Raw genomic sequence first — 26368 nt, 5'->3', positions numbered from 1 at the left:
CTGCACCAAGACACACAGGCAGACAAACAGGCATGGAGTCAGCTCTACAGAGACTTGGCTTACAGCTCTTGGGGGAGGAAGGGGATTCTTTGCTAACTCAAGTAACTCCGCAATAGTTCCAGAGAGAGTCCTTCCTGGCACTGCTTTTTCAAAACGTGCACAATGGGCGCAGGGTAGGGAGGGCCGAAGGCACGAGGCCAGTAAATCCTCATTAATCTGGCAAACCCAAGGATTAAAACAGAGCTCTCCAGAGGCAATCTTCCCTGGAATCTGAAGCTTGCCTTTTTAAGAACCAACTTTTTTCTCATTGAAGCCTTTAAAATACATACACATAGGCCGGGCGTAGTGGGTCACTCCTATAATCACACATATATATATATATACACACACACGCACACACACACATACATACACACACACACACATATAGTGCATTAACAACAACAAATAGATGTCCTGGAAATTCCTAAATACTAAGAAGACATCAACTATAAGAGACACTAGGGATTTAAAATAACCATCGTTTCTCGGCCTTTTGGCTAAAAACAAGTAGAAAATAACAGTCTCTTGTTACGAGACAGATCTGGGAGGGGAGTGCGTAACTAGTACGAGTACACATCATTGTAATGTTCCCAAACCCAGACTCTTCATTTCAAAGTGTTAAAATATACTATTTTACCCTTTAAAATAGAAACAGAAATCATGTTTTCTGTCATTTTGTTTTTTTGAGATGGGGTCTTACTCTGCCATCCAGGCTGGAGTGTGGATGACATGATCACAGCTCACTGCAGCCTCAACCTTCCAAGTTCCAGTGATCCTCCTGCCTCAGCTTGAGTAGCTGCGACTACAGGCCCATGCCACCACACCTGGCAAATTTTTGGTTTTTTGTTTTGTTTTTAGAGACAGGGTCTCCCTAGAGTGCCCAGGCTGGTCTCCAACTGCTGGGCTCAAGTGACCCTCCTGCCTTGGCCACCCAAAGTGCTGGGATTACAGGTGTCAACCAATGTGCCTGGTCATCTTATTTGTTTAAAGCTAGGTTTAGTATGGTATCATGTACCATCAGAACTATTTTATTTTACTTATTTTATTTTATTCTTCTCTTATCTTCTATTATTTCTTCAGATAAGAGTTTCGCTCTCGTTGCCCAGGCTGGAGTGCAATGGTGCGGTCTTGGCTCACTGCAACCTCTGCCTCTTGGGTTCAAGTGATTCTCCTGCCTCAGCCTCCCAAGTACAGGCACCCACCATCATGCCCGGCTAATTTTTTTGTATTTTTAATATAGATGGGATTTTGCCATGTTGACCAGGCTGGTCTTGAACTCCTGACCTCAGGTGATCCACCCACTTTGGCATCCCAAAGTGCTGGGATTACAGATGTGAGCCACCGTGCCTGGCCATCTTATTTGTTTAAAGCTAGGCTTCGTATGATATCATATAGCACTAGAACTATTATTTTAATGTTCTAAAATATAAAGCATTCTAGGAAGATGGGGTGTTGATCTTTTCTCCATTGCAGCCCTTATGAACCAAGTGACTGATCCTCACTACTCCAACAGACACAGCCAGATTGTGACAAACTCCCTAAAAATTCTGAAGGGAAGTCAAGGTCTCTAATCATTCAGGGTTAGCCCACCCAGACTTACGCTATGGGATTAGAGTGTGTAAGACGGGCTAATGGTTATGGGACACCTCTGGGGTGCTGTCACTTTTTCAGAAAAGTCTATAAGGATGCAAATGGGTGAGAGGGACACTTCTCTAAATTCAGCAAATAATTAGCAAACGTCTGCCTCTTTTGGATTGATGCTATTATCTGTGATCCACAAGATGTCAATCTCCCACCCCCATCTCCTTTTTTTGTTTTTCCAGAGACAGGGTCTCACTCTGTCACCCAGGCTGGAGTGCAGTGGTGTAATCATAGCTCAATGCAACTTTGAACTCCTGGGCTGAAACGATCCTCCAGCCTCAGCCTCTCGAGAAGCTAGGACTACAGGCACACACCACCATGATGGGCTACTTTTTTTTTTTTTTTTTTAAGAGAGATGGGGGTCTTGCTATGTTGCCCAGGCTGGCCTGGAATCTCTGGCCTCAATGGATCCTCCTGCCTCAGCCTCCCAAAGTACTGGGATTACAGGCGTGAGCCATGACATCTGGCCCACAAGATGACAATCTCATATGGTTTAGCTTAGTATTAGTAAATTGCTTCTGATACACATCACCCAGGGGTGCATGATCACCCCCAGATGGGAACAGCGGTATGAAGATACTCAATAGCAGAGTCGGTCGCTGGCAGTCTTGCATCACTAGGATGACAGTTAACGGGAAGCACTTGCAGGGCTTTCTGACTCCAGAAGAGCTGTGTCCCTGCGCTTAAATGCCGCGGGCACTGCATGTCTACAGTGCCGCTGTCTGCTCTTAATGATTCATCTGTCCTCCGTGCTCATCAAGCCTCTCCATCCTTTCTGCAAGGCCGGGGTTTGGCTTTATACCCAGCTCAAGGTGTGAGGAAAAGATCGAGGCAAAGAGACAAGGTGCTAAGGCGGCCTCTTCCACCCCCTCCTGCAGGCCCACCATGCCCACCTGTTGGCCACGATGCTGGGGTAATAGGCCTTCTGGTTCTCGTCCACCTTCAGGTCACTCTGGTGGATGAAGCGCTCCTGCTCCTCGAAGGCTCGAATGACGCTGACCCCCAGCAAGGTCTCGTTGAAATGGGAATAGACCGGGGAGCGGCTGACCGACTCGAGGCGCTTCAGCTGCCGGGAGGAAGCCACGTAGAACCTCTGGGGTAGAGAACAGACGCGGGGAGGTGATGAAGGTTCCCTCCTGCCATCCTCCCAGGGCAGGGCTGTGCTGGAGAACATCTAGACGTAACCGATACCTCCAGGAGGCAAAATGTTAGAGCCGGGCTGCCCTCACAGGGGTGCCCACTCACCTGGTGAACCACAGGAATAGCACCACCAATGACAAGGACAGTGACAATAATAGCTCACGCTTATACAAAGCCCACAGCCCCAGGCATCGTTCTAAGCAGTTTTACAAACATCAGTTCATTCAATCCTCACAAAAAACCTGAGGTGCTCGTTCCTGTATGTGATGGCTAAACTAAGGCACAAAGAAGCTAGTTAATCTCCTCCCCAAGGTCACATGGCTAGCAAGGGGCAGAACTGGGATTCAAACCCAGGCCATCTGGGCTGCAAAGTGCTAACCTCTACCCTGTACTGCCTCTCTGAAGCCTTTCACCTCTAGGGTTTTCTGGAACCAGCAGTGTGGTTTTCGGCACAGGCTTTGAGGTCAACGAGACCTCAGTTCAAATCGTGACTCAACTACTGACTGGCAATATAAACACGACTAACACTTTACTTCTGTAAGCCTCAGTTTCCTTATCTGTAAAATGGGAACAACACGGCTTGCTCGGCCGGGTGGGGTGGCTCATGCTTGTAATACCCGCACTTCAGGAGGCAGAGGCGGGAGATCACTTGAGGCCAGGAGTCTGAGACCAGCCCAGGCACATGGCAAAATGCCATCTCTACAAAAATAAAAAATTATTAAGAAAACAAACAAAACAAAACAAGGCTTGCTTCACGGGGTCATTGTGAGGGTGACATGTAAGAGTTACAGTCTTATATGTGATATGTATTTGCGTGGACACATTATTTCATAAATCATATAGATATGCATGATGTCACTAAGCACAGCGCCTGGTAATACTAGGTTGAACCACAGGAAATGGCTGTTTCTATAGATAAGAAATGAGTATTAGCAGTTTCATACAGTTTGACCTAACAGTAAGCATTCAGTTAGCTGGTGACTATTGTTATCATTAAGTGACAGAATTCCGCCTGTTGATCACATCCCCTCAGGAGTGACTGTGTCCATGCAATGGCCTGTTCCAGCACACTCAGCCCAGCTGAGATGCCCATGAGGATAGGGTCAATCTCGTCACCCCCCTCCTTCAATGGCCTCCCAGCGCTGTTAAGAGTTGCCAACCATGCTTCTTCCCTCAACTCATCTCGTCCTGTAACTCTCCCCTTCCTTCCCTGCACACAGGCCGCCTGCCTCCACCACCATGCCCATCCCGTCCAGGCCATTCCTCATCACCCAGCAGATGGGAGCACAGATGTCACTTCCTCGGGAAGCCCTTCCCATCCTCCATGAGCACCTTCTCCGGGCTTCAGTGTCCCAGCTCCCGGGCTACGATGATACGTTTCACAAGCAGCTCCACCCACCCTCGCGGGCAGATGCTTCATCTGCTCTGCCTCCCCCAACCTGGGCATTCAGCCAGTGCCAGGCACCAAGAGCCTCCCGATAAGTCTTGTTAGATTCAGAACAAAAGCCAACCACCTTCTGCAAGCTTTGTGGAGCTGTGGATCAGAGGCTGCACCAGCCATGTGAGGACACTGCGCTCTCCTAGCCTAGGTTTTTTCTCATCTACGCAAAAGGAACTGGTGAGCCCGGGGTTCCTGATTCCACAAGGTGCCTACAATTGCTTATCGACAGGAGAGCTGGGAAAACTAACAAAGGGTTGCTAGGAACTCAGCCTCCCTGCATCCTGCCCTGGGCCAGGTGTACTGGGCTGCTTTGGGGCAGAGTCCAATAAAAAGCATCAATAGCAGCAGGTGGCTTTTACAAGGCCTCTGTGGTTGGCAGCTTCTTTCTGGGTGGCGGCACGGGCGTTAATTGCAACCCACAGATGGAGAGTCTTCTGGGGCCCCAGAAGCTCTGTAAGTGAACCCAGGCACTGCACAACCCCACGCAGTCTCAGAATAGCTGTTCTGCCAATTCCTGGAATGTGGATCAGATATAATTTCTTCTCCAGCTGTTCCCACCGCCTCCCATGAAATCCAGACCCCTCTGCATGGCTGAAGGCCCAGGTGATCTGCCCCATCTTACCCTGGACCACATCTCCTTCCTCTCTTACCAGCTTGCTTTCTGAACAATCCAGATGCAAATCGCTCTCAAGTGTGTTACCTGTTCACTTTCCTCCACTTGCCACTGCCTCTGAACCTTACTTACTGGAAAAATCTAACTGAGATGAATATTTGTTCAGGAATGATCTTATTTTATTTTTTAAGACAGAGTCTCGCTCTGTCACCCTGGCTGGAGTGCAGTGGCACAATCTCGGCTCATTGCAACCTCTGCCTCCCAGGTTTAAGCAATTCTCCTGCCTTAGCCTCCTAAGTAGCTGGAATTGCAGGCGCCCACCACCGTGCCTGGCTAATTTTTGTATTTTTAGTAGAGATGGGGTTTCACCATGTTGGCCAGGCTGGTCTCAAACTCCTGACCTCAAGCGATCCACCTGCCCTGCCGATCTGATGTTTTTTTGAGACAACTCGCCCTGTCACCAAGGCTGAAGTGCAGTGGCACAATGTCAGCTCACTGCAACCTCCACCTCCGAGGCTCAAGTGACCCTTCCATCTCAGCCTCCCAAGCACGTGGGACTACAGGTGCACGCCACCACACCCAGCTAATTTTTGTATTTTCTGTAGAGACCAGGTTTTCCCATGTTGCTCAGGCTGGTCTCGAACTCCTGGGCCCAAGCAATCCTCCTGTCTAGGCCTCCCAAAGGGCTGGGATTAAAGGCATGAGCCACTGCACCTGACTGAACTTCATATAAATGAAATCTCACAGTACCTACTCTTTTTCGTCTGGCTTCTTTTGATCACTATAACATCTGTGAGATAAACCCAAATTGTTGTGTATTAGCATTTCATTGCTTTTTACTACTCAACCATAAATTGTATAATTATATCACAATTTATTTCTCCACGGTCCTGTTAATGGACATTTGAGCTGTTTCCAGTTTGGGCGATTATGAATCAAGATGCTGAGAACATTCTAAGCACTGCCTTTGCTCTTTTTTGTTTTTAAAATATACACTTAGGAATGAGACTGCCTAGTGAGAGGATAAATGTAAATTTAGCCAAAAAGCCATTAAAAAATTTACTATTCTATAATCTCAATCCTTAAAAAGACGATGTTTTCATGTATCTGCCTCCCTTCCAGTCCTGCCCACACACATTATGCATTTCATCTCAGTGATAACGACAGTGCACCTAGAACTTGGTCCTTTGCTGAAATCGTTTCCTTTGTTGATGAAAAATAAAAATCCTGGGTGCTCCAACAGCTGAGTCTTCTAATTATCCCTGCTCAAAGCCACATGGCTCCACGGTGTACCTAAGGTCCTGCTATTGGCAGACATTTAAGTTGCCTTCAACACTGCATTTGGCCTGTTTTGTTCTTTTTGGGTCTTTCAGGAAATTTTCCAGCTGGTGTATGAACACAGATAACATATTTTGTAAATGCAAAAAAAAAAAAAAAAAAAAAAAAAAAAAAGCTGGCACCAATTTCAAGAGGATGTAACCAGACTCCAGGAACTGGACCTACTCTCTCTGATTCCATCACTGTTCATTCTCATCAATCATTGGGCCACAGTGTGGTGGGGCGCAGGGGCCGCATGATTAAACCAAGGCCCCCTGGACGCCACCTGAACAGCTGTGCAGCATGGTTTGAGATATGGTGAGCTTCATGGTTTCTTACTCTTGTTTTGCTTTGCAGCTGGAATACTCCCATCTAAACAACCCATCCCTACTGGCAATTGTGCTGCGGTTAATCCTTTAGGGGTAACGGCAGTTTTGGAATTGGACAGACTTGAAGTTGCACTCTCAGCTCTCCCACTTAGCAAGATGCTCCACCTGTCAATTGAAAACATGATCTATCCTGCGATATCCTAAGAAACCACATGTGTTCAAAGAACATATAACCGTTTCTGCAGAAGGGATGCAGCAGAGACGACTGACTGCCTACACAATCTCTCCTTTCCCAACAGAAACTTCTCTATTTTTTTTTTAGACAGAGTATCACTCTGTTGCCCAGGCTGGATTGCAATGATGCAATCTTGGCTCACTGCAACCTCCACCTCCCAGGTTCAAGCAATTCTCCTGTCTCAGCCTTCAGAGTAGCTGGGACTATAGGCACATGCCACCACACCTGGCTAATTTTTGTATTTTTAGTAGAGGCGGGGTTTCACCATATTGGTCAGGCTGCTCTCGAACTCCTGACTTCAGGTGATCCACCCGCCTCGGCCTCCCAAAGGGCTAGGATTACAGGCGTGAGCCACCGTGCCTAGGCCCAACTAAAAGTTTTTGCTGGGAAGTGCAATGTGCCCAGCTGAAACACGGCACTTTCCAGGGTCCCTTGTGAATAGAGGTGGTCCCATGACTAAGTTCTGGACAATTAGATGTACAGGTGTCCCTCTAATCCAAGGTTGCACTTTCCATGGTTATATGGTTTGGCTGTGTCCCCACCCAAATCTCATCTTGAATTGTAGTTCTCTTAATCCTCATGTGTCATGGGAGGGACCAGGTGGAGATAACTGAATCGTGGGGGCAGTTTCCCCCAACCCTCATGATAGTGAGTTAGTTCTCACAAGATCTGATGGTTTTATAAGGGGGCTCCCCGACTTCGTGGTGCTCTCATTCTTCTTCCTACTGCCATGTGAAGAAGGACATGTTTGCTTCTCCTTCTGCCAGGGCCTCCTCAGCCATGCGGAACTGTGAGTCAATTAAACCTCTTTCCTTAATAAATTACCCAGTATTGGGTATTTCTTCATAGCAGTATGAGGACAAACTAACACACATGGTTTCGGTTATCCATGGTCAACTGTGGTCCAAAAATAATCTGTAAGTTTTAAATTGTGCACCCTTCTGAGTAGTGTGATGAAATCCCCCCCAGTCCCATCCGCGGTGTGAATCATCCCTTTGTCCAGCAGGTCCATGCTGCAGACCCTCCCTGTCAGTTTAGTCACTTAATAGCCATATTGGTTATCAGACTGACTGCCACTGTACTGCAGTGCTTATGGGTAAGTAATCCGAATTTACTCAATAATGCCCCTGGCTGGGCTCAGTGGGTCAATGCCTGTAATCCCAGCACTTTGGCAGGCTGAGGCGGGCGGATCACTTGACGTCAAGAGTTTGAGACTAGCCTGGCCAACATGGTGAAACCTCGTCTCTACTAAAAATACAAAAACTAGCTGGGTGTGGCGCATGCCTGTAATCCCAGCTACTTGGGAGGCTGAGGCAAGAGAATCACTTGAACCCGGGAGGCAGATGTTGCAGTGAGCCGAGATTCCATCACTGCACTCCAGCCTGAGGGACACAGCTAAACTCTGTCTCAAAAAAAAAAAAGTAATAAAAATAACGCCTCTAATGTGGAGAAGTAGTGATACTGGCATATTGTTATAATTGTTCTATTTTATTATTATAAATTACTGCTATTAATCTATTATGCCAAATTTATAAATTAAACTTTATCATAGGTATGTATGTACAGAAAAAAACAGGATATGTAGGATTCAATACTATCTGCAGTTTAAGGCATCCATTGGGGGGGTCTTAGAATGTGTGCCTGCAGATAAGGGAGTAGTGCTGATTCAGCACCCATATGCTCCCTTGCCCTACTTCCCTTCCTTGATCTCGCTGACTGAAATATAGATATAATGGCTGGAGCTCCAGCAGCCACCTTTGACCAGGAGGCCAACTTAAGAATGAAAGGGGCCTGGCACAGTGGCTCACGCCTGTAATCCCAGCACTTTGGGAGGCTGAGGCAGGCGAATCACGAGGTCAGGAGATTGAGACCATCCTGGCTAACACGGTGAAACCTCGTCTCTACTGAAAATACAAAAAAAAATTAGCCAGGCGTAGTGGCGGGCGCCTGTAGTCCCAGCTACTCGGGAGGCTGAGGCAGGAGAATGGTGTGAACCCGAGAGGTGGAGCTTGCAGTGAGCCGAGATCACACCACTGCACTCCAGCCTGGGAGACAGAGCGAGACTCCATGTCAAAAAAAAAAAAAAAAAAGAAAGAATGAAAGGCTTGTATAAATATGGTAAGATTTTTTAAATTTTTAAATAAAAGCAGGTATCTGGGATATTAAACTCATGAAGCTGCAATACCAGCCCTGAACAGCCTACCTCTAAGTTTCTATTATGACAGAGAAAAAGAAAACGTCTATCTTATTTAGGCTGCTATTATTCATGTTTTTTCTTTAGTTCCTGCCTCCTGCAGGAGGCTTAAGAACTAAAGAATTTTATACTTGAAGAAATTTTAGGCTGGACGCAGTGGCTCACACCTGTAATCCCAACACTTGGGGAGGTCGAGGTGGGCGGATCACCTGAGCTCAGGAGTTTGAGACCAGCCTGGCCAACATTGGTGAAACCCCGTCTCTATTAAAAATACAAAAATTAGCCGGCCGTGGTGGTGCGCACCTGTTAACTCAGGAGGCTGAGGCAGGGGAATCACTTGAACTGGGAGGTGGAGGTTGCAGTAAGCCAAGATTGTGCCACGGCACTCCAGCCTGGGTGACAGAGCGAGACTCTGTCTCAAAAAAAAAAAAGCAATTTTAATAATGAAGTTGTCTTTATAGTGAGAGGTTTTGTTTCCTTTTTGAATTGACAGGTGGAAAAGTAAAACTTAGGAAAAAAGTGCATTCCACAAAAAAGTGCATTTTGTTATTGTGAGCAAAAAAACAATTTAGGTATTCGAAACTGACAAAAACAAATCTACATGCTTCAAAAGCACCACACTGGGGACATGGTAAGATAAAACGAGGCTTTAGGTAACACTGGTATATAATGCACAGTAGGGCTTGTCCCGAACACTAAGACCTCACCCCTTACCTGGACGAAGAAGTAGATGAGGCCGAGGGGCGGGATGATGATGGCGGCGATGGGCGTGGCCAGCAGGATAACGATGCAGGCACCAATGACGTTGAACAGGGAGCCCATGAACATCTTGATGACCTCCGGGATCATGGAGTCCACTGTGTCCAGCTCCTTGGAGAAGCGGTTCACCAGGTTCCCACTGGGGGTCCGCTCAAAGAAGCTCATGGGTGACCGCAGGATGCTGTGCAGCAGGTCCACGTGCAGACAGCGGGAAGCCAAGATCCCCCCGATGGACACGGCCATGGAGTAGCCAAACACGGCGATCCCTGCAGACACTCGGAGTTAAAACTCCACAATGCAGAGAGGGAGCTGACCAGGCACTGCAGGGAGGAGTGGCCATGTGGACGAGGCAGGCCTGGACTCCCAACTTCTAATAATAATAATAATGATGAGCCAGGCATGGTGGCTCACACCTGTAATCCCAGCACTTTGGGAGGCCGAGGTGGGTGGATCACTTGAGGTCAGGAGATCGAGACCAGCCTGGCCAACACAGTGAAACTCCGTCTCTCCTAAAAATACAAAAATTAGCCAGGCGTGGTGGTTGGCGCCTATGATCCCAGCTACTCGGGAGGCTGAGGCAAGGGAATCGCTTGAATCCGGGAGGTGGAGGTTGCAGTGAGCCAAGACTGCGTCCACTCCACTCCAACATGGGCGACAGAATGAGACTCCGCCTCAAAAAAAAAAATAGTAATAATGATGATGATGATAATGGCAGCTATTATTCACAGGGTACTTCCTATGTGCTAAGCACTGTGCTGGGTTTTACATGTAACTAATTTTTATGATGACTCTGAATAACTTCTATTACTACCCAATTTACAGATAAGAAAACTGAAGTCCAGATAGGTGAACGCCTTTGCCCTTAGTATACTGTGCCTAGCAGAAGCAGAACTGGGATTTTAATCCAGACAGCCTGCTCTTAATCCACATGCCATATTCTTCTAGACCAGGGGTCCCCAACCCCGGGGCCACAGATTGGCAGCAGTTCATGACCGGTTAGGAACCAGGCCCCACGGCAGGAGGTGAGTGGTGGTCACCTCCGGAGCATCAGCGCCTGAGCTCTGCCTCCTGTGAGCTCAGTGGTGGCATTAGATCCTCCGAGCAGTGCGAACCCTATTGTGAACCATGCATGCAAGGGACCTAGACCGTGCGCTTCTTCTGATAATCTAACTAATGCCTGATGATCTAAGGTGGAACAGTTTCATCCCGAAATCACCACCCACCATTTCCATGAAACCAGTCCCTGGTGCCAAAAAGGCTGGGGATAGCTGTTTTAGAACAGTGCTGAGATAATTTTCTGAAATGATGGCTACTGAGCACTTGAAACGTGTCTAGTCTAATCAAATAAATCTTTAATTTTATTTTTCTTTTGAGATGGGGTCTCTCTCATCCTGTCACCCAGGATGGAGTACAGGGCTGTGATCACGGCTCACTGCAGCCTCGACCTCCTGGGCTCAAGCAATCCTCCCACCTCAGCCTCCTGAGTAGCAGGGATTACAGGCATGCGCCACCACGCCCAGCGAATTTTTGTATTTTTTGTAGAAACAGGGTTTTGCCATGTTGCCCAGGCTGGTCTTGAACCCCTGGACTAAGCAATCCACCCGCCTTGGCCTCTCAAAGTGTTGGGGTTACAGGCGTGAGCTACTGCGCCCAACGTTTATTTAATTTTAACAGTTGAAATTAAAATAGCCACCTGTGTCTTGTGACTACCACACCAGACAGCACAGCTCTGGAACAGACGTTGTTGCTGTGTGAGTTCAGATAATACCACACCCTCTCTGTCCTCTACCTTCCCTCAATTATAATTTGTAGGCCACAGTCCTTTCCCCTAATGGCAAGGAAAGGGGAGGGGAGGGATTGAGAGACTCAGGGAATCCATGTGTGCTCTGCTACCGGTGGGTTTTCCCAAAGCCACCTCCTGGAGATCCTGAGACATTGGTGGTCTCTCAAACAATCCACAGGAGGGCACTGTGTGTTCCAGAGCAGCAGCTTCCTAGGAACAGAGAGGCTTCAATCTCGGCCTCTTTAATCGGGAAGACACCCAATAGGCAGGGGCTCAAGCAACAGGCTCTGGAGTCAATGTTGCCAAATCCCATCTCTGCCACTTACCAGCTATGGGACCTCTTACTGGTCACTGAATCTCTCAGTTTCCTCATCTGTAAAATGGGACAATGACGCTGACCTCGGAGCACTGTCGAATGTGAAGTCCCCACCTGGCAGTGTGCCTGGCATACAGAAGTGCTCAAATGTGTCAAGACCATCCATTTACTGTGTATATATCATACGGACCATACATGTGTATTTGCAAACATGGCTCTCATACTGCATAGCACAGTGGATAACAGCGTGAGCTCCTGAGCCAGTCCGCCTTGTTCAATGCCAATGCTGCCATGTATTAGCTGTGTGACTTTTGGCAACTGACTCAACCTCTCTGGGCCTCAATTTCTGTATCTCCAAAATGAGGGAAATATTAACTCCTACCTCACAGGACTGCTGCAAGGATACAGTAAGTTAAAACACGTGGAAGTGTTTAGAACAAATCCAAGCACCAAGTAAATGCTCAGTAAATGCCAGCTGTTATTATCAACGCTGCTGCATTTGAGGACTCCCATAGGACCACACAGAACAGTATAGAGCAGGGTTTTTTGTTTGTTTGTTTTATTTTTTGAGACAGGGTCTTGCTCTGTCACCCAGGCTGGAGGGCAGTGGTGCAATCATAGGTCTAACTGTAGGCTCAAACCCCTGGGCTCAAGCAATCTTGTGACCTCAGCTGCCCAAGTCGCTGAGACCACAAGCGCATACCACCACGTGACCTGTAGTTTATTTTGTTTATCTATTTTTTCTAGAAACAGGGTCTCACTACGTTGCCCAGGCTGGTCTCGAACATCTGGCCTCAAGCAATCCTTTGACTTCAGCCTCCCAAAGTGTGGGATTACAGGTGTGAGCCACCATGCCTGGCCAACAGCAGGGTTTCTCAATCTTTTGACAACCAAAAGCATCTCCAGATATTGTCAAACATCCCTGAGGGACAACACTGCCCATAATTGGGAATTACTAGTATAAGCCAATTTCCGCCCTCAGTCAGCAGGCAAAAGTCCGCAAATGAGACCTCATGGAAGCTCTGTCACCGTGACAAAGCAAACATGGTCAAGGGGGTCCTCCCAACCCTCAGTGCTTCCAGAGGCCTCTGTTCTCAACTGTCCTCATCTGTAAAATGGGCACACTGGAGCACTCCTCCCGTCTACCACCAAGGCCCATATGAACAAAGCATTCAAACACCCACTCTACAAATATCTGAGTGTCTACTAGCTGACAGCTACTATTTTTCTGGGTTTGGCTTGGTTTGGGGTCCCACAAAACGCTGAGGACTCTAAGGATCCATTTCTATAATTAGACAAAGCCACAACAGGGGCCCAAATCAGGCGGGGTGGGAGACAGTGGCACCAACCTTGTGAAATGCCCAGGGCTCCATAGACGCTCAGCCGGACTTTCGTGTGCTCCTGAGTCCCGTTGACGATGGGGTCATCAGTCCAGAGGCTGAGCCAATAGTTGGAAGCCAGCGCGGACACATGGTTACACATGAAAAGGAAGATGCTGAGAAAGGAGATGAAGAGTCCGATGGCCTTCATGTAGTCCCAGTACACGGAAAGCTTGACCTGGAGATCACAGGAGATAAGGCAGCTTAGCACATGCACGCACCCAGCCCCAGCCCCACAAGGTCGGGGGCTTCACCAGCACTGCGCCACCCAGCTGCCTGCCTTTGCTCCTACGTAGAACACCCCTCCCCTTTAGCTATTCAACAAAGTCAGCAGTAAACAAAGTCGAGGGCCAGGCGCCGTGGCTCACACCTGTAATCCCAACATTTTGGGAGGCTGAGGCGGGCAGATCAACTGAGGTAGAGAGTTCGAGACCAGCCTGGCCAATATGGCAAAATCCCGCCTCTATTAAAAATATAAAGTTAGCCGGGTGTGTGGTCGGCACCTGTAATCCCAGCTAATTGGAAGGCTGAGGCAGGAGAATTCCTCAAACCCAGAAGGCAGAGGTAGAAGCAGTGAGCCAAGATTGCCCCACTGCACTCCAGCCTGGGCGACGGAGTGAGACTCCGTCTCAAAAAAAAGAGACAAACTCAGGGTCTCTGCCCTCATGCATGGAGCTTCCAGTCGCGTAGTGAGATAGGCTCCCATAAAGTCATCCCAGATAAATGCATCATCACAGAGAAGGGCTGTAAACGGTGCCCAATTCCACGTGAGTATAAAATCGGACATCCTGACCTAATGCAGTCTAGAGAGGTATTGGGGGAGGTTTTCTTCGAGGAAGTGACATTAAAGAGTTAAACCAAGGCTGGGCACAGAGGCTCATGCCTGTGATCCCAGCACGTCGGTAGGCCGAGGCGGGTGGATTACCTGAGGTCAGGAGTTTGAGACCAGCCTGACCAACATGGCGAAACCCCTTCCCTACTAAAATACAAAAATTAGCTGGGCATGGTGGTAGACACATGTCATCTCAGCTACTCGGGAGGCTGAGGCAAGAGAATCGCTTGAACCCAGGAGGCGGAGGTTATAGTGAGCCGAGAATGCGCCACTGCACTCCAGCCTGGGTGACAGAGTGGGACTGTCTCTAAAAAATAAAAAAAAATAAAGAGTGCTGGGCATCGTGGCTCACACACCTGTAATCCCAGCACTTTGAGGGGCGGCAGCAAGTGGATCACCTGAGGTCAGGAATCCGAGACCAGCCTGGCCAACATGATGAAATCTCACCTCTACAAAAAATACAAAAATTAGTCAGGCGTCGGGGCACATGCCTGTAGGCTGAGGCACAAGAGTCGCTTGAAGCCGGGAGGTGGAGGTTGCACCAAGCCAAACTTACTGCACACCAGCCTGGGTGACAGACGGAGACACTGCCTCCAGGGGGAAAAAAAAAAAAAAAAAAAAGGAGTTAAACCAGCTGAAAATGGAAAAAAGGTGGCAGAACCAGCATGTGCAAAGGCCCTGAGGTAGGAGGGAACACAGTGCATCTGGGGAACTGAGAGAAGGCACTGGTGGCTGGAGCCAGGAGATCATGGGGCAGCAAGGAACAAGAGGCTAGAAAAACCGGTCGCAGTCAGACCACACATGGCATGGGAGACTCGGGTCAGGATTCCAACTTTTAGCCAAGACTGACAGAAAGTAGAAGCCACCAATGAGTTTTAAGCAACGTGTGACATGTTGCCTGGCAACCAAGGCCAAATGTCACCTCAACACCACAATTGGGCCAGCCTCCTCCAACTCTTTTTCACTCTGAGCACAGAATACCATCTCACCCATCTTCCCAGTGCCCAGTTCGCTCCAGGAGGTGAAGTTTGGAGTTTCTTTCCCTCGTATATTCCCTGTGGAGCCCAGCATGGGGCTAAACAAATGTGTCTAGCTGCCTGACATGAGAGACAGGGCAATCTGCTTTAGGCCAGCCCCCACCTAAACCACCTGACTTGGTTTCAAGAAATTCCAGGGATCTTTACCCGTGTCTGTGCTCATTGTCATTTCAAGCTTTTCATGCTGAATTTTGGGTCATAAAAATCATCTGGACTGGGTGCGGTGGCTCACACCTATAATGCCAGCACTTTGGGAGGCCAAGGCAGGACAATCACTTGAGCCCAGGAGTTTGAGACCAGCCTGGGAAACACAGTAAGACCCTGTCTCTACAAAAAATTTTAAAATTAGCTAGGTGTGGTGGTCCACACCTATAGTCCCAGCTACTCAGGAAGCTGAGCAAGGAGGATCTCTTGAACCCAGAAGCTTAAGGCTGCAGTGAGCGTTGGTCATACCACTGCACTCCAGCCTGAGCGACACAGTGAGGCTCTGCCCCTCACCAGAAAAAAAAACAAAATTTATCATCTGACCCTACGGTCTAGCTGAAAGGTAACAGATGAAAGATAACAGGTCTGATGTGTAACTGATTGCTTCCTTTTGAGTTTTCAAGTCTCCATTCTGGAAAATGAAATATGTGGGTGAGGAGACAGGTCATAATTAAGAATGTGTTTATTTCACCACTTGGCTTTGTCATGCGGCCAAGTTGCCTGCTGTCCCTGAAATTAGCCTGCAGCGTTCAGGAACCTCTTTCTCATGAGTAGTGGAATGTGGTGGGCTCAGGGGTCAGAAATGACAAGTGTGTGGCCAGGTGTGGTGGCTCACATCTGTAATCCCAGTACTTTGGGAGGCGGGCCAGTCACTTGAGCCCAGGAGTTTAAGACCAGTCTGGGCAACAGGGTGAAACCTCATCTCAACAAAAAAATTAAAAAAATTAGTCAAGCGTGGTGGTGCACACATGTAGTCACAGCTACTTGGAAGGCTGAGGTGGGAGAATCACTTGAATCTGGGAGGTGGAGGCTGCAGTTAGCCATGATTGTGCGACTGCACTCCATCCTGGGTGACAGAGTCAGACCTTGTCTCAGAAAAAAAAAAAAAGAAAACAAATTTAAAAAAAAAAAAAGGCCGGGCGCAGTGCCTCATGCCTATAATCCCAGCACCAGCTCTTTGGGAGGCTGAGGCAGGCAGATCACAAGGTCAGGAGTTTGAGACCAGCCTGGCCAACATAGTGAAACGCCATCTCTACCAAAAATACAAAAATTAGCTAGGCATGGTGGCGCAGGCCTGTAGTCCCAGCTACTCGGGAGGCTGAGGCAGATAAATTGCTTGAACCCGGGAGGCGGAGGTTGCGGTGAGCGCCATGGCACTACAGCCTGGGCAACACAGCAGGACTTCGTCTCAAAAAAAAAAAAAAAGACACAAAGAAACGATAAGCGTGTTGTGCCTGGCTCCACTCTTGGTCCAACTTTGACAAGTAACAAGCCCCCTGGCTTTGATGTTCCTTGAATATAAAATTGGAGTTAAATGAGGATTAAATGGGCCTGGCATCTCTGGCCCTTCCTTCCCATGTCCTGCGATTTGGGGTAACTTCTCTGGCTTCCTGGAGGGTCACTAAGGGTAAGGCGAGAGAGGACACCAGAGTCACCTCTGCCCCTTGTTACGGTCCTGACTCTGATGACAAGTTAAGGAAGAAGCCAGGAACAGACAGTCCTTGGAAGCTCTGGACACATCCGGGCAGATCTAAGAGAAAGTGCCCCAGCCCCACTCCCCGGCTACCACCTTTCATGTTTTTATTTGTTTTTCTTTATCTGCATGCTTATTGTTTACCTACTTTAAAAATTCCATTCCCTTTAAAAAACAAAAAACAAAAAAAACCACATTTATTTTTAAAAATAAACTTTGGATCACCACCATAAATGGAGAATTACTAACACTTGCCCAAAATAGACGATCTTTAAAAACAATAAAACAGGAGCTCAAAACCCGGTCTCCTTGTTACAAAGAGAGGATAGTGGTTGTTAGGTTGAGAAGGCAGGGTAGGGCCCAACTGGGACTTTCTCAGGGACGTAATCATTAGGACCAAATGAGAGATGAAAAACAGGCCGGGCGCGGTGCTCACGCCTGTAATCCCAGCATTTTGGGAGGCCAAGGTGGGTGGATCACCTGAGGTCAGGAGTTCAAGACCAGCCTGGCCAACATGGTGAAACCCTGTCTCTACCAAAAATACAAGAATTAGCTGGGCGAGGTAGCAAGTTTCTGTAATCCCAGCTACTCAGGAGGCTGAGGCAGGAAAACTGCTTGAACCCAGGAGGCGGAGGTTGTAGTGAGCCGAGATCGCACCACTGCACTCCCGCCTTGGTGACAGAGTGAGACTCTGTCTCAAAAAAATAAAAATTAAAAAAAGAAATGAAACAAACATTCCTCTGTCATTTAATGTGTCTGTGCACAACCGGACACCATCTCATGCACAACTGAACCCCACGCTGCAGGAAGCCCTGATTTAAAGCATCCAGCTCACCTCTAGCGAATGAGACGCCCCTGAGCTGCTCAGGCAGTCAATAGAGCAGAGACTACAAGTACTAACCCTGGAGTTGGCCAGGGTTCAAATCCCAGTTCTGCCACTGACCAGGGGTGACCTTGAGTAAGTCACTTAGCCTCTCTGGCCTCAGTTTCTGGTGCTGTAAATAGTATCTTCACAGGTGTGTTGTGATGGACAGGTGAGTTAACATAGACAAGGCACTTTGCACAGTGCCCAGTGCACAGTGGGCGCTCTATAAACTCCAGCCACTATCATCACTTAAGGAGCGAATCTCACCTGCCCTGTCTGCGCCTTGTCAGCCTCCATCAGCTTCCAGGTCTCCTCCTTCTTGGCCTCAGCTTTCTGCAGTTCTGCGGTGCTGTTGTGGTGCCTGCTGATGTCCCCGCTATAGGAGGAGGAGCTGCTGAGCTGTCTGGAGAAGCAAAGCACAAGGGTGTCAACCGCACAGATGCCTTGGGCAGGGTCGGAGGGCTCCCTGCTGGGACTGCTATTGTGGGTCTGAACCATGGCATAAGAGACGGAGTGTTTCCACATGCACACGTGTAAACATATGTATGAATATGTACGGCACACCCCACCATGTCACTCTCCAGGGTTATAGGTACCCAGAGAAAGGCAGTGTCTCAGGCAGGAATGAGACCTATGGGAAACGCAATCTGTGATGATCTCTGGGGGCCTGCAAAAAGCCCATGACAACTGGTATATAAAAAGTGCGTGCTTTTTTTTTTTTTTTTTTTTGAGATCAATTAGAATTCATCTCAAAAAAAAAAAAAGCCAATAAAAGATAAAACAGAAAGGGCACATCGTAGATCATTTTTCAAACATGAAAAAGATTCAAAATGTAACACATGATGAAAAACATAGGGCAAAGTACCCAGCTAGTTCGATTTTCTTGTTTTACAAATGTGGTGGGCACTGGGGTGGGATCTTGCCCTGACTGCTCCTTCATGCAAGCGTGTTACTCAGAAAGTACTATTTGGCCGGGCGCGGTGGCTCACACCTGTAATCCCAGCACTTTGGGAGGCCGAGGTGGGCGGATCACTTGAGGCCAGGAGTTCAAGACTAGCCTGGCCAACATGGTGAAACCCCGTCTCTACTAAAAATACAAAAATTAGCCAGGCGTGGTACCGTGCACCTGCAGTCCCAACTACTTGGGAGGTTGAGGCAGGAGAATGGCTTGAATCCCAGAGGCAGAAATTGCAGTGAGCCATGATTGCACCACCGCACTCCAGCCTCAGCGACTGAGTAAGACCCCGTCTCAAAAAAAAAAAAAAAGCACTTTTCGCACATCAGTGGTCATCAGCTTTATGCAGACCCCCAGAGAGGATCACAGATTGCGTTGCCCACAGTTTTCTGTTCAGTGGCTGACATCGCGCCACTGCACGCTGCACACTGCACTCCAGCCTGGGCGACAGAGGGAGACTCATGTCAGAAAAAAAAAAAAAAAAAGAAAGAAAAGAAATTATGGAATTATGCAGGCCATGCAAAACACAGCTGTGGCTCACCGCCGTGGAAATTTCTATACTTTCCTCTACCTACTTATCTCCTGCACAAAGATTATAAGCTAACTGAGGTCAGGAGCCCCATGTGAGTCATCCCTGCACCCCCAGAACTGTGTCCCCTGAAAACACTTCCTGAAGGCCAAATAAACCTCCACCACCTCCCCTCTTTGAATTAGCGCCTGGGATTGGGTAAACTTTCCTTACCCATGAGATCTGTGCAAAGGTCTTTAGTTAAGGCCTAGTGAGGTGGAAGTGGCCCTCAAATCCGAAAGGAAGAGTGAGTTTTCAGGGAGTGGCAGAGGAAGCAATCGGAACCAACTCTGGATGGAATCTAGAATTCAGATGGGGAGCTGGGGCTTCCTGCTTCATGACCTAGGACTTCACACATCCACACACCTCGATGGAAAATCTTACATCCTTCTACACTCATGCACTGTCTGGAGTCTCCCACTAGAATTTAGGCTGTGTAAGATTGAGAAGTGACAGCGTGCTGGCAGCCCTCGCAGCCCTCGCTCGCTCTCTGTGCCTCCTCGGCCTTGGCACCCACTCTGGCAGCGCTTGAGGGGCCCTTCAGCCCGCCGCTGCACTGTGGGAGCCCCTTTCTGGGCTGGCCAAGGCCAGAGCCGGCTCCCTCAGCTTGCGGGGAGGTGTGGAGGGAGAGGAACAGGCGGGAACCGGGGCTGCACAGGGCACTTGCGGGCCAGCGCTAGTTCCGGGTGGGCGTCGGCTCAGTGGACCCCGCACTCAGAGCGGCCGGCCAGCCCCGCCAGCCTGGGTAGTGAGGGGCTTAGCACCTGGGCCAGCACCTGCTGCACTTGATTTCTCAACAGGCCTTAGCTGCCTCCCCGCGGGGCAGGGCTCGGGACCTGCAGCCCACCATGCCTGAGCCTCCCCACCTCCCCGCTATGGGCTCCTGCGCGGCCCAAGTCTCCCGGACGAGTGCCGCCCCCTGCTCCATGGCGCCCAGTCCCTTCCACCACCCAAGGGCTGAGGAGTGAGGGCGCACGGCGCAGGACTGGCAGGCAGCTCCACCTGCAGCCCCAGTGCGGCATCCACCTGGTGAAGCCAGCTGAGCTCCTGAGTCTGGTGCGGACTTGGAGGACCTTTATGTCTAGCTAAGGGATTGTAAATACACCAATCAGCACTCTGTATCTAGCTCAAGGTTTGTAAACACCAATCAGCACCCTGTGTCTAGCTCAGGGTTTGTGAATGCACCAATCAACACTCTATATCTAGCTAATCTAGTGGGGATGTGGAGAACTTTTGTATCTAGCTTGGGGACTGTAAACGCACCAATCAGCACCCTGTCAAAACGGACCAATCAACTCTCTGTAAAAACAGACCAATCGGCTCTCTGTAAAATGGACCAATCAGCAGGATGTGGGACCAGATAAGAGAATAAAAGCAGGCTGCCAGAGCCAGCAGTGGCCACCTGCTGGGGTCCCCTTCCACACTGTGGAAGCTTTATTGTTTCACTCTTTGCGATAAATCTTTCTGCTGCTCACTGTTTGGGTCCACATTGCCTTTGTGAGCTGTAACACTCACCATGAAGGTCTACAGCTTCACTCCTGAAGCCAGCGAGAGCACAAACCCAGCGGGAGGAACGAACGACTCCAGACGCGCCACCTTAAGAGCTGTAACACTCACCGCGAAGGTCTGCAGCTTCACTCCTGAGGCCAGCGAGACCACGAACCCACCAGAAGGAATAAACTCCGAACACATCCGAACACGAGAAGGAACAAACCCCAGACATGCCATATTTAAGAACTGTAACACTCACCGCGAGGGTCCGCGGCTTCAGTCTTGAAGTCAGTGAGACCAAGAACCCACCAATTCCGGACGATAACCATGTCCGGATGATAACCATGGCAAAAGCGACACCTACCAAGTGTTTGTCTGTTCCAGGCACAGTGCTAGGCCGCATCGTCTTTGCTCTCTCCTGACCCCTATAGCAACTGCAGGTCCACGATCCTTTCTCAGATCTCCGCGGTCAGGTACGTTTAGGCTCTGACTTTGTCAATTTTTGTTGTTGTTTTGCTGTTTTCTGTTGTTTTTTTGTTTTGTTTTTGTTTTTTGAGATGGAGTCTCACTCTGTCACCCAGGCTGGAGTGCCATGGCGCAATCTCGGCTCACTGCAACCTCCACCTCCTGGGTTCAAGCGATTCTCGTGCCTCAGTCTCCCGAGTAGCTGGGACTACAGGTGCCTGCCACCATGCCTGGCTAATTTTTGTATCTTTAGTAGAGACAGGGTTTCATCATGTTGGCCAGGCTGGTCTTCAACTCCTGTCCTCAGGTGATCCGCCCGCCTCAGCCTCCCAAAGTGCTGGGATTATAGGCGTGAGCCACCCTGCCTGGCCCACTTAGCCAGTTTTTTAAAAGCTAGGATGGTTAATATACTGCATACGCTATAAATCCCCAGGGATCTAAGGAAGCCCTCTATAATCAAACACGAGCATACTTCCTTTTTTGTAGAGATGAAGTCTTGCTATGTTACCCACTGTGGTCTCAAACTCCTGGCCTCAAGCGATCCTCCTGCCTCAACTTCCCAAAGTGCTGAGATTACAAGCATGAGCCACCACACCTGGCCTTGAGACAGTTTTAAATCGAATGCTGCTTCACAAAGCCTGAATCCAGGCCCCGCCAAGAGACCTGAGCAAAGACCCACACCATGTAGGGAGCACGAGTGTCAGAAGCGTGGACAGATGGTTAAATCATGAGGCCTGTGTGTGTTGTGCCACCTGGCAAAAAGAGTGCCACATTCCTTCTTTGGGCCTCTGTACTCTGAAAAGCAAGGTCCTTGGAGGATTTGGGAGGGAAGGTAAAAGCCCAGGCCTTCCAGGACCTCAGGGGGCTGAGGCCTTTTTTTGTCCCTCCTCTTGTCCTCCCACTGGCAGGGCAGGGTCCTCAGGTTGGGGCCTCCCTCCCCGCCCTTACCTCTGCAGTTGCTTCCCTGCACTGTCCGTCACCAGCATGCCATTCTCCATTTGCTTTGCTTCCTTCCCTGGACCGCTGACGCCTGTGACCCCTGGCAGAAGAGAGACAAAGGGGGCAAGTGGGGTTATGAGGCAGATGCTAAAACCAAGGGCAACAAAAAACGGCCACTTCAGTGAGGAGACCGCAGAGCACCTGGCCGCCAGGATGATCAGAAAGTAGGAGATCTGCTCTGCAGAGGCCATGAACAGGCTGTCTGGTTGTGGGGCAGGTGGTATCTGGAGCTCAGTCCCTTGGGGTAGGGACAGTGCTTTGCAACTGTGCAGAGGGCTCCATCCACTGAGGGCACTGGGCCTGAGCCAGCATCCTGTGCCAGCAGCAATGGGTAAAACCCAGCCCAGAAAACAGTAGCCCTGCTGTGTTAAGCTCACTTCCTAGGACCAGGATGCAAGGAAACGCATGAGGGAAAGGGCATAGCCCCGTGATTCCCAAGCATTGAAAGAAGAAGTGATATTCAAAATAGATAACCAATTTGACAAGGCCATCAGCCAACAGGCAGAGGCCCGGAGACCCCTGTAGTGCCAGGAGTTAACCCTTCAGTTCCTAGACCACAGAGTGGTCCCAAGAGTTCAGGGTAAAAGGTACCTGGGGCAGTGGCTGTTTCCACAGTAATAAAGTATTTCAACATTTGAACAACTGGGGAACCAAGTTCTGCCAACAACCAGGTGAGCTTCAAAGTGGACCCTTCCCTGATTGAGTCTTCAGATGAGACCCCAGCCCTGGCAGATGCCTTGGTTGCAGAATTAGGAAGGACACTGATAAGGACACCAAGGGACACAGCAGCTGGATATCTGCCCTGATCCCAGGAAGAATCCACCCAGCATCAACAATAATCACCGGAACATCAACAATGACAATGACAGCCAACATTTATCAAGTGCACTCGGGCACCGTGTGTCATGTCAAAACAGATCATATCTCTTTCCCGGTTCACAATAACTCAGTGATGATGATGACTACTGCCCCCACTCTGCACTGACTGCCTCATTCTTTGGTGCCAGGAGAGAAAGCAGCACAATGTAAGGCACCACAGGGCTGACCCCAGAGAAGGTGGGAGAGGACCCAGGACAGAAGATACAAAAGGGATAAATATGCAGCCAGCAGCATGGTCAGGGTGACCCTGGGAACATGCTCGGGTGATGACACAAATAAAAGCAGAGCTCAAAAATGCAAAATCTTGCAGAAACAGCCACAGGGAGACACAGACACACCTGGAAGGGAAGAGGGGGCTGCAGATCATTCCTGGACGCAGAGAGGCACTCCATGCCAGGAATTCTCAGTCTTGGTTGTAAATGAGTCACGGGGGGCTTTATAAATGAGCAGGTGGCTGTCGGGCACGGTGGCTCACACCTGTAATCCCCAGCACTTTCGAGGCCGAGGCAGGCAGATCGCTTGAGACCAGGAGTTCAAGACCAGCCTGGCCAACATGGAAAAACCCCAACTCTCTTCTAAAAATACAAAAATTAGCTGGGCGTGGTGGTGCATGCCTGTAATCCCACCTATTCGGGAGGCTGAGGCTCTAGAATCGCTTGAACCCGGGAGGCGGAGGTTGCAGTGAGCTGAAATCATGCTACCACACTCCAGCCTGGGTGACAGAGCGAGACTCTGTTTCAAAAATAAAATAAAATAAAAATAAAAATAAAATCTAAAAAACACGAATAAAAGAAAAAAAACCAAAAAATTAAAATTAAAAACTGAGCAGGTGCCCTCGTGTCCAGCCCAGTCCCTGCTGTGAGTCTCGATTAGAGCACGCTCCAGGAACTGTGATATGTGGGAAGTGTTCTCTCACTTCCTGGCTGTGCCCCTTGGGGAAATGATAAATCTGTCTGAGCCTCATCTTCCACATCTGCAAAACAGGAACAGCAGACCCAACCTTCATTTGCGAGAGGGTGAAACGAGAGTGCATGCAGTGTCTGGCACAGCAAGTGTTCAGTGATGGCGACCCCCGTGTTGCTTATTACTAAATACATTTTTAAACAGGTTCTACAGAGAATTCTAGGCACAGCCAGGAACTGAGAAACTCTGCTTTAAACATTCCCTTTAATGTCAGCATCTGTTTTGTTTTGTCTAAACTAACTAAACACTAAATTAAAAAACAAACAAAACACAAATAGCCACATCACCCAGGAAGGAAGAATGATACCAAGCAGGACTTCCCATGCAGCCTGTCCTCACACACATGTGTGACACTGGGAACCAGCCATGCCCTTAACCATCTTTCTCTGTGCAGGGATGAGAATGTTCCAGAACACTCCCAGGGACCCCCATCTGGAGGCTGCATGCCGCAGAGAGCCCCCCATCTCCTACCAGCAGCCTCAGGCCACCCTCCTATAAGCCTCAGCCCTCACTTCTCCTGTTCCTCACTGAGCGCAGCCACCATGGTCACTTGGGAGCTTCTGCAGGCATGCAGTGCTCGCTAAGGCTGTCTTACCCTCTCAACCCACCAATTAGCCCACAGGTCGAACTGGGCAGCTGGAAAATTCCACTCTGCATGGAGGAGGACCAAGCGCCTAAGAGGAGGAATCTGAACATCGGTTAGTCCACCATCCTCTCAGCATTTTTTTTTTTTCCTTGTCTTGAGACAAGGTCTTCTCTGTCGCCCAGGCTGGATTGCAGTGGTGCCATCTTGGATCACTGCAACCTCTGCCTCTTGGGTTCAATCGATCCTCCCACCTCAGCCTCCCAGGATGCTGGGATTACAGGCATGCACCACTGTGCCTGGCTAATTCTTTTGTATTTCTAGTAGAGACGGGGTTTCACCATGTTGGCCAGGCTGGTCTCAAACCCCTGACCTCAGGTGTCCACCCACCTCGGCCTCCCAGAGTGCTGGGATTACAGGAGTGAGCCACTGTGCCTGGCCCCCTGTTGGCTTTTTGAAGGGATCAGCTCTCCCTCTTCCTACAGCCTTGGTGGGCCTGTCAATCAGGGTGCCTCAGATTCCCCCAGCCAAGGTGGGCACTGTCTGAGGTCGCCCCATAAAAGCCCCTCTCCCAGGATTTGAACCGTCATCAGTGGTCTACAAGGACCAAAGACAGTTCAAGTTCACCTGTCCTCAAAGAGTCTAGTCTCCCAGAGTTCCCATTTCCTGAGTCCTACTTGCTCAGTTCTGCCTTTGATTCATGAGTTTACCTGGTATCCTTCCAGGAAACACCCTCTGTTTGTTTAAGGTGGCCAGATTCAGCTTCTGCTGCTTACAAAAAAAGCCCTTGGCTGGGACCCTAAGCCACACACTGCAGAAGGCAGGAGGGATGGGTCCAGTCTGGCCACTGGAATTCCACTAGGCGACATCCCTCTTCAGGGTCCCCACCACCACCTGCTGCAGTTCCCCAACAGGCGCTGATCACCCTGCATTGTCTGGGCCCATGTGTGTCTTGACTGTGCCCCAGGATCTATGCGTGGCAGCTCACAATCAAACTGTTGCCATTTATTGTCCATCTACTGTGTGCCAGGCACTTCATAAGCATGGTCCCCTCAAGGCATGCTGGTCACGGTAACGTGATGCATGAAACAGTAGAGCTTACCCAAGGTCATCAGTGACAATAAAGGTATCTGGGGACTCAGGCTGTATCCCCCAGTGCCAGCCTCAAAGCCAGACACACAGTAGGTACCCAGTAAATGTGTGCTAAATGAACCAATGAACAACCGGAGGGGTGAAAACACAGACATCTGACGGCACCTCCCCAGACATGCAGCGACAGTCTCGGCCCATCTCTGGCCTCATTCTATGAGCCAAGCCAAATCCAACCCGGGCAGTACTGACCTGCTTCCTCCTCGTCCATCACTGTGCTGCCTGGGAATTCAGAAGACCCAAGATATTGTTAAGAAGCAAAGCGAAACTCCCGCCCTAAGCCCCTATCTAAATAAAGGAGTGAAGGGACTGTCTTTTCTAAAGGGGGAGAGGCAAGAATGGCTGAAGGGTCTGCTCCATTTGTGTGTCAGTTTCCCCATCCCACACGTGCTGGGTGGATCCGGGACAAACACACTGCCCAAGACCAACCCCCTTCTCCAAAGTCATAACTGTGTTGGGTTTTTGTTTGTTTGTTTGTGACAGAGTTTCACTCTTTAGCCCAGGCTGGAGGGAAGTGGCGTGATCTTAGCTCACCGCAACCTCCGCCACCCAGGTTCAAGCAATTCTCCAGCCTCAGCCTCCCAAATAGCTGGGATTACAGGTGCCCGCCACCACACCTGGCTAATTTTTGTATTTTTAGTAGAGACGGGGTTTTGCCATGTTGGCCAGGCTGGTCTCAAACTCCTGACCTCAGGTGATACACCTGCCTTGGCCT

General features: G+C 49.4%; 1 protein-coding gene across 29 annotated transcripts in view; it reads right to left on the bottom strand.

Moving 5' to 3' along the window:
• Positions 1–26368, bottom strand: part of ABCC1 (ATP binding cassette subfamily C member 1) — a 187263-nt gene that overhangs the window by 18237 nt on the left and 142658 nt on the right. For 17 of the 29 annotated variants that reach the window (XM_063796774.1, XM_016929507.4, XM_016929518.4 and 14 more), the window contains 5 exons: positions 22029–22119; positions 17869–18004; positions 13160–13367; positions 9667–9977; positions 2577–2776 (listed from right to left, as the gene is read on the bottom strand). In XM_063796774.1, coding sequence (XP_063652844.1) covers positions 2577–2776; positions 9667–9977; positions 13160–13367; positions 17869–18004; positions 22029–22119 — 946 coding nt within the window. Of the gene's footprint in view, positions 1–2576; positions 2777–9666; positions 9978–13159; positions 13368–17868; positions 18005–22028; positions 22120–25845; positions 25876–26368 lie in introns of all 29 variants that reach the window. The other 12 variants (XM_054668955.2, XM_016929506.4, XM_016929515.4 and 9 more) reach the window with 1 other exon arrangement.

The sequence above is a fragment of the Pan troglodytes genome, chromosome 18 (genome assembly GCF_028858775.2).
Source record: "Pan troglodytes isolate AG18354 chromosome 18, NHGRI_mPanTro3-v2.0_pri, whole genome shotgun sequence".
Lineage (NCBI taxonomy): Eukaryota > Metazoa > Chordata > Mammalia > Primates > Hominidae > Pan > Pan troglodytes.
The sequence above is the reverse complement of the archived record's forward strand: the minus strand, read 5'-3'. Positions and strand labels throughout refer to the sequence as shown.